General features: G+C 62.5%; 1 protein-coding gene across 1 annotated transcript; it reads right to left on the bottom strand.

Moving 5' to 3' along the window:
• Nucleotides 1-1924: 1924 nt before the first annotated feature.
• On the bottom strand, nt 1925-6692 carry UBALD2 (UBA like domain containing 2). Its single transcript, XM_050908396.1, has 3 exons — nt 6539-6692; nt 5852-5914; nt 1925-2274 (listed from the first exon to the last, which is right to left on the bottom strand). The coding sequence occupies exons 1-3, from the start codon at nt 6656-6658 to the stop codon at nt 1954-1956; spliced, it is 504 nt and encodes a 167-aa protein (XP_050764353.1). The 5' UTR covers nt 6659-6692; the 3' UTR covers nt 1925-1953.
• Between the last annotated feature and the right edge of the window lie 1150 nt (nt 6693-7842).

Below are 7842 nucleotides of genomic sequence, written 5' to 3'. Positions count from 1 at the left end.
GGACTAATTGCATTTGCAGGATATGGCCCAGCTGGGGTCAGCACCAAAGGGGTCAGCCCCTCTCCCACCCCCTGCCCCATTTGCTGCTGCTGGGACCCAGCTGCACCCTATAAATACCCCCCACCCCCCCATAAACCTGAGCACCCAGCTCCATGTCCCTTCTTGGGTGCTGCCTGTGCCACTGGGGTGGGTGAGTAGCCCCAGCTGGGGGCTTTTATTCTTTTTTCCTTGGAGGTTGTGCCGTGCTGGGGGTCTCCCCATTCCTGGGGTCTCCCCATCCCCTGGGGGATGCTTTGTTGCTGTGCCTTGAGCCCCCCAGCCCTTGCTGGCACCTCCGGAGCTGCAGCATTCCCATTTTGGGGGGTTTTTACCCCAATTGCTTGTTGCGTGAGCAGTGTGGCAATCGGGGCTGTGTTTTTATTCCATTTTAATTTAGTTTGGATATTTAAGCACTAAACTAGGGACTGGCGTGTCGTTGGAAGATATTAGAAGGGTGGTGGCACAGTGAGCGGCTTGAGAGGTTGGGGCCCAGGGCTGAGCAGTGCCCAGGCTCTGCCTGTCCTGTGGGGGAGGAGGTCCGGGGCCAGTGAGCCCCCATGTCCTCGGGCTGGTGGCTCATCTGCAGTGGGGGACACTCAGAAGGCATCACCCCCAGCACAGGGTTTGCCTAAAAGCCTGGCAGCCCTCGAGTATGGCAGGTGGGACTGGGCGTCCCTACGGTGCTGAGGCCTGGGGGGCTCATCACACGGCGATGGGACTCGCAGGGAACGGGCTGCCGGCAGGGTTTGCAAGCTGCAGTATTTTGTGAGGGTGCAAGATGGGGGTTTGGCTGCACTCCGGCACACGGGGGTCCTCACTGTGCTGGCACGGCACCCCCACGGCTCTGGGGTCTCCCCTCTGCCCCCCTCTTTGGGGACAGCAGCGATGGCTTCTGCAGGCAGCGCATGCAACTCGGTGCAGCTTCCCAGGGCTGCCAGCAGCTCCTGGGGGGGCCCGTCCCCACTGGTGACGCTGCGGCATGGGGGGCTCACCCCCATTCTCAGTGCCCTGCCAGGGATGTCCTCCCAGCAAAGAGAAAAGGCAGGGACAGCTGGTGTTAAAAAAGTGATTTTTTTAATTTTTTTTTTATTATTTTTAAATTAATAAAAAACCTTCAACCTGTTTTTTGTTGTTTTTTTCTTTTTTTTCTTTTTTTGGTTTGGTGTTTTTTTGTTTTGTTTTTTTTTTTAAGCAAGATTGATTTGAAAACTAAAAAACCCCCCAGCTCCCCCCTCCCTGGGGAAGGGCCATGAACAGCGGTCGCAGGGACAGGGAGGGCATCACCTTGATAAATCCCCCTAGGCCCTGGGGGTGCTGAGGGAGGGAGGACGGGGTGGGGGGGGTGTCCGGGGGGGTCTGTGCAAGAAGCCAGGCTGAACTTCGGAAGCCAGAGGAGAGGCACGTTCACTCTGGGCACCACAACAAGCGTCCGGGAAATCCACGGCCAGGGGGTTTGGGGCCAGCAGCTCCGTGCCCCTGTGGCCATGATCCGGGGTGCCGACAGCCGCCTCCATACATTTATTTTTTGTTATCCCCCCCTTCCCTCTCCTGCCCTGTTGCAGGGATGCTGGGGGGGGGGGGGGAGGAAGCCATAGGGAACCCCCCCCACACCCGGCAGCCACCTCCATGCTGCTGCTCCTTCTCTCTGGATTTATATAATTAGATATATTTATATATTATAGTTATATATTTAAAAAAAAAAAAAAATGGGGGGAGAAAAGACCAGCTAGCGACTCTTGCAGAGGCTCTTGTGGGCCGGTGCCCTCCCCAGCAGCGTGTCCCCCCCTCTAAAAATAATAAAACCTAGAAAATGATTCCAGTGCGTTTCTTGGGGAGCCCCTGCTCCTAACGCCCTGGCCTGGACCCCCCTGCCCCCCACCCCACCCCGATTTCCCCCCCCCCGCCAACCCAGTCTTATCTCTGGCCGTCCATGGTGGCCATGGCTTTCTGTGGGGGGGCGGCGGGCGGTGGGGCGGGGGGCCAGGCGGGCTGCGGGTGGTGCAGGTGGTGGTGGAGGCCGTGGGCGGTGGGCGAGGAGGGGGGCAGCCAGGCGGGCTGGTGGCTGGGGGGCGAGGAGGCCCAGAAAGGGCTGAAGCTCCCCGGAGGGGAGCAGGCCATGGAGGTGATGGGGCTGTTGCTGCTCTGCAGGCTCTCGGAGGTCCGCAGCTTGGAGAACATAGCCAGAGCGTCTGGGAAGTTGGGCGGCGTGGCCGGCGTGTTGCTGGGGGTGCACATCTGCAGGGGAGAGGAGAGGGTGGGCGTCAGATCGGTCATGGATGCTTTTGGGGTCCCAAGCCACCCGCAAGAGCCGGACCCATCACTGGGGGATCCTGACTGCATCCCGCACCCAAGAACCCCCCAGCCCCAGGGGATGCTCAGAGCCCGGGTCTGGCTGGTATTGGGGTATCCAGTGCTGTTGTGCAACCCCAAGGGTCTGGGTGGCTCCCCTAAAGGTGTGGGGGCTGCCTGGGGAGGGTCTCCAGCCCAGCCTGGGAAGGACATTTTGGACCATCCAGGGTGCTCAAAGCCCTGGGGTGACGCAGGTTTGGGGAGGGGGACGCTGCTCTGATGCCAGCTGCCCCATGGAGGGGAGCAGCAGGGATGGAGCTGATGCAGTGGGGTCCAGCATGATGGGTGGGGAGGGTGTTGGGGTCCCACTTGGCCCCGCAGGACCCTCCTTCACCCAGTTCCCTGACTTCCCCCCCCCGCTTTGCACCCCGTTAGGGCAGAGAGAGCGAAAGGCAGGCAGGGCCCCCCGGGACACGAGGCAGCAGCCGGGCCCTGTGCAGTTCCTGGTACGGCCCCTGCCTTCTGTGTACCCGGCTAAATTTAGCACCCTGCCTTCCTCCTGCCCGCCCGGTGACGGATCCGGCCCTTTTCACAGCCAATCTCACCAGCGGAGGAAAATCCCATGGTGGAGGGAACCTGGCCCCGCGCTGGGGCTCAGGGGCTGGCGGTGCCCGGGGCCCCCAGTTCAGCAAAGCACTTGCTACACCCTGAGTCCGAGAGCATGCTAAAGCCCCGCAAAGGGGATGTGCCGGGGGGGGGGGAACAACTTCACCCCAGCGGTGCAAAATAGGGTGGGCCCCTGCCCCTTTTTTTTTTTATCTCCAGAGGAGGGTCGCTGGCAGGGAGCAGCGTTGTGCCACAGGCTGCTCTGAACGCGTGCGCCGTGGGGTTAGAAATAGCGGCGCTTTGTCCCAGGGGGGAACGGTCTTGGGGGTACTTCTCCCCCACTGGACCCCCAGATCGAAATTCCCACGAGGATGCACGCACAGGGAAGGGGTATGTGCATGGGGTGCATGCGCGGGGCAGGGGGGATGTGCTGGGAGGGGATGCGTGGACATGGAGGTGGTACATGCACGGGGGGCTTCACCCTTCTGGGTTAAATCCGTCCCAAATCCCTGTCACCCTTGTGGAGCCGCAGCTCCCGCCGGAGCCCGGGGCACAGCTGAGCGGCACAGCTCACTGCTTGCAGGGACGTCAAGCAGTGCCAAGGGGCCAGGGCAGCGTCTGCTGCCTTTAGCAATGGGGGATCGGGGAGATGCTTCTGATGGGGAACAGCTGCTGCATCTCCCCCTTCCCAGGGTTTATCCCGGGATTTGCCCCAGCTGTTCCCCAGCACACACAAACACCCAAATCCCTCTTATAGGTTCCTTCTCATCCCCATCCTGGCTACTCTTAGTGATCACCGGGGTCAGAGGAGCGGCCAGGCGTGCTGCAGGTGCTCCCCACTCCCCCTTGCTGCGGCCAAACCCTGGCCAGGGGGGTCCCAGCCAGAGCTGTTCAAAGATGGGGTGCTCCCCCCGCCTCTCCCGGCCTGGGGGAAGCAGCAGACCCGTGCTGGCAGTGGGATGGATGAGCTCCCATCAGCATGTGGAGCTGGTGCACCCCAAAAATGCCATCACAGCCAGCTTGGCACTGAACGGGTTCGTGGCGAGCCGGGGACATTCCTCCCTTGCCGCCCACAGACTTTGGGAGAACTCATTTCAGGGCTCACCTCAAAGCGGTGGTAAGCCAGCTTTTTTTTTTTTTAAATAGCCTATAAATTTGGCAGTATCTGAAAAGATACTTGTTGCAAAAAAAAAAAAAAAAAAAAAAAAAAAAAAGAAATCAAAAAACTTCGAGTGACTGTGTTTTGAAAAAAACAAACACCACCGCAGCCATACACACACACACACACGTGCCAACCACCAGCCCTGGACTGAGGTTGGACGCGATGCTGGAGGAGGGACACAGCTCCGAGCTTCTGGGGTGGTGTTTGCCAGATTAATTTAAAACATTAATTTTAAAAAAAAAAAATAAGAAGAACTGCCATGTAATTATTGCCTTCCTCCTCCAACACTTTTTGCTCAGGAGCTGCTTGGCTGTCAGAGGGTCGGTCCCACCGTGAGCTGCCGCACCGACATACCAAACGGCTCCGGTGAGCCCCTTCCCCGCAGCCCGGACCCGTGCGGGTTTTGCGGGGTGCGGGGAGCCTCCTCTCCGCGAGGGTGAAGGCGACGTGCAGCCCCACGCCGTAACACTGCTGCACTCACAGCTTTGTTCTCCGCCGCTTGAAAAAGAAATAGAAACCGCGACCGTAAAACCCCTTGTCTCACCCCCTGCCCTGAGCCGTGCGGGGCATTTTAAGCTGCAGAAATCAGGATGCTGGGGGCAGAGGGGGGGGATAGCAGCAAAAAAATGCCAAAAATGCGAGGCGGGAGTATTCGGGGAGAGGGTGAAAGGTATTTTGTCACCACGTGGAGCACATGGTGTTAGGAAAACACAGTGGGGAGGGGGAGAGCTGTCCGGCTCCAGACCCTCCGTGCCGGGCTGGGTGGGAGCCGATGGGGTGGCCGTCGTTCTTGGGGTGGGAGGTTGGTCCCGCTCGGCCCCAGGGGAGCGCAGGGACGGGGAGCGGGATGGGTTTCATCAGAGCTGCTTTGCATCCCGCTTCCGGCAGCCGCCCGACAGGAATCACCCCGACGAGGCTTTTGGTGTGAAAACACGGCGAGGCCTGGATCCGGCCGGCAGCTCCCGCCTGCTCTCCCGTTCCCCTCTCCCACCGGGACAGAGGGTTTTCCGCGGGATGACCCTTTGCAAGCTCCCCGAGGCGGCGAGAAAATGCGCAGGGGGAGGAGGAATTAAAATAAAAGGGGTTTAAGCGGGAGCCGGCCGGCAAAATTACTTTCTCCGAGAGAGAGCGCTTGCTGCCGGCGATGCCGGGCTGGCTGGCGATTTCCTGACGGCATGAGAAAAGGGGGGGGGGAAAAAAGAAATCGGCTTAGCCCAAATCCGCTCCTTCCCCCGTGCGCGGCACCGTTTAGTTCCCTCAACAGGAAAAAAAAAAAAAAAGAGAGATGAAAAAACCCCCAAGAAACACAACAAAAACCACCCGGAGGGGAATAACTTCCTCCCCTCGGCCAAGGGGACGTGCCCTCAGCCAAGGTCAAGCGGCGTTTGGGGAAGGGGGGGGGGGGCGGCAGTGGCCCCCGGCCCGGGGAGCCCAACTTCCAGCACGATGCTCGCGGAGACAAACTATTTCCTGGCAGACATTTTAGCTCGTGTTTACATTCGCCGGCTGCGTGTTCCTCCGGGCGCAGAGCAATATGGCTGGCAGGGGACCTGACAGCTCCGTGGCCCTGGGGGGGGGGGGGGGCTGCAGACCCCTCGGGGGGGGGGGTTTGGGGTGCCCTGAGCTGGGTGGTGTTTGTAGGTGGGGGGTTTGGGGGTGGTTGGTAGCTGCTGGGGTGGGTTTAAAGGTGGTTTTGGGGATGGGGGGGGTTGGGGTGGGGGTAGGGGTGCGGGGGGGGGGGTGAGTCCCACTTACCATCTGTGGGGGGTGGTGGCTGCTGGGAATGTTGGTCTCCTGGAAGAAGGCGCTCAGGGCCGTCTGTGGGGACAAGCTGTCAGCCCCAGCCCACCCGAGACAAAGGGGGAAGGAAAACATGGCCCCCCCCGCCCGCCCCACAGCCCCCCGCTCCCCCCCACCCCCGCAGGACCACCCCAGGGGGCATCCGTGGGTGCTGCCCCCCGCCAGGCCTAAGGCAGGGGGAGCCTGGTGCTGCCCTTCACCTGACCCACTCGGGATCGTGTGTCCCCCTCATGAAGGGGCTCCCCACGCGGGGGCTACAGCCCACCCCTCTTGTTTACACAGGGTCCCCCCCAGCGGGCCCCCCCGCGGCCCCCCCGCCCCCAGCTCGGGATGAGGGGGGGGCGCCCCGCGGCTTCGGGCGCTGGGCCGCAGCTCGGGTTACGGCCCGGGTATAAATAGACCCGGGGGAGCTCGGAGCCGGTTCCCCCCCCCTCCCCCCGCGTGGGTGCTGGGGGGGGGGCAGCGGCCCGACCACGCGTGTCCGTGGGCCGCGGCTGGGCCGGCCTTCCCCCCCCCCCTTCCGCCCCGTGGCTCTGCGGGCAGGGGGATGGCGGGGGCTCCCGGTTTGGGGTGTCCCGGTTTGGGGAGGGGGGGCGGGGTGTCCCGGTTTGGGGGGGGGGGGGTGGTGTACCCGGCCCGTACCTCGAACTGCCAGTGGGCCGCCTGCAGCAGCTGCTTGGCCTGGTCGGCGGCGCAACCGGCCGCCAGCACGAACTGGTTGATCATCACCTGGTGCCGCAGCTCCTCCATGTTCACCGACATGGCGGGGGCGGCCCCGCCGAGCGCCGCCCTGGCTGCCCGGAGCGCGCCCGCCGCCCCGCACCGCGCCGACACCGGGGGGCGGCGGAGGGGGGGGGGGAACGGGGAGGGGGGGGGCGCGCACACACACACAGAGGGAGGCCCCGCCCCCGCGCCCTGATTGGCCACCGCCGCGCCGCCCGCCCCGACGGGCGTTCGGTTCGAATCTTCCAGCTGCCCCGGCGCCGCGCCCCGCCCCGCCGCCTTCCCATTGGTCGACGCTTGTGTTTTGGCTGCAGGCGGCACTTTTATTGGTCGTTGAACCCCGGGGAGGGCGGGGCGGCCGGTAGAAGGAGCGGCCCGAGCGCTGATTGGGTGCGTTGCGAGTTTTTTTTCGGAAGACGTTGGTGACGTCACGTTCATTGAGGAGGTTCATTGAGAGGTGCGGGGGGGGGAGCTCCGCTACCCTGAGGGCACCTCGGGGCTGGGGGGGCCGCTCCAGGGGGGCTTCCCCACACCCCCAGCAGAGCTTTCCCCCCGAGCAGGGCTCTCCCTGCTGCCCCCCCCGGGACCCCAGTTGCCCCCAGGACAGGGAGCCCCGTCTGAGGCCGGGGGGGGGGGGGCAGGAGGGGGGACCCGGCCTGAGTTCACCCACGTGCCCCTCCCATAGGAAGGCCTCGGCAGGAGGGGCCCAGGGGTTCAGGCAGAGCTCCCGGGTTTGGGCTTTGGGGTTTTTTTTTGTAATAGGATGTTTAAAGTCCTGGTGACTCCGAGCTTCAGCTGCAGCTTGCAAGGGCGAGCGAGGTCGTGTGTGTCCCCCCCCCCGACGCGTGTCCCCCCCGCCAGGTTCAGGGACCGAGCGGGACCAGTGCGATGCATGCCTGGAAGCGTTTAATTATAAAGGGAAAAGTGGCGTTTAAAACCCAAATTAATAAACCAGGGACTTCACAAATGGATGGCGTGAAAATAGACTAAGCTGAAAAGAGCCGTTGGAGGTTTGGATGTGGCGGTGGTGACAAGCCGGCCGAGCGAGAGGGAAAGAAGAGGTGGAGGGATGGAAACTGGAAGCAGCATCCACGGCCGGTTACCCCCAGCAGCCGGTGTGCAAGGGCTCGTGTGGGACTTCTGCAAAGTCCCAATGGTCCCATGGAAGTGGGGTCCAGCAGGCAGCGGTGTGACGGAGAAGCAATGACAGTGTGTGGTTTCCC

The sequence above is a fragment of the Gymnogyps californianus genome, chromosome 19 (assembly GCF_018139145.2).
Source record: "Gymnogyps californianus isolate 813 chromosome 19, ASM1813914v2, whole genome shotgun sequence".
NCBI classification, from domain to species: domain Eukaryota; kingdom Metazoa; phylum Chordata; class Aves; order Accipitriformes; family Cathartidae; genus Gymnogyps; species Gymnogyps californianus.
This window is presented reverse-complemented; position numbering and strand designations above follow the sequence as displayed.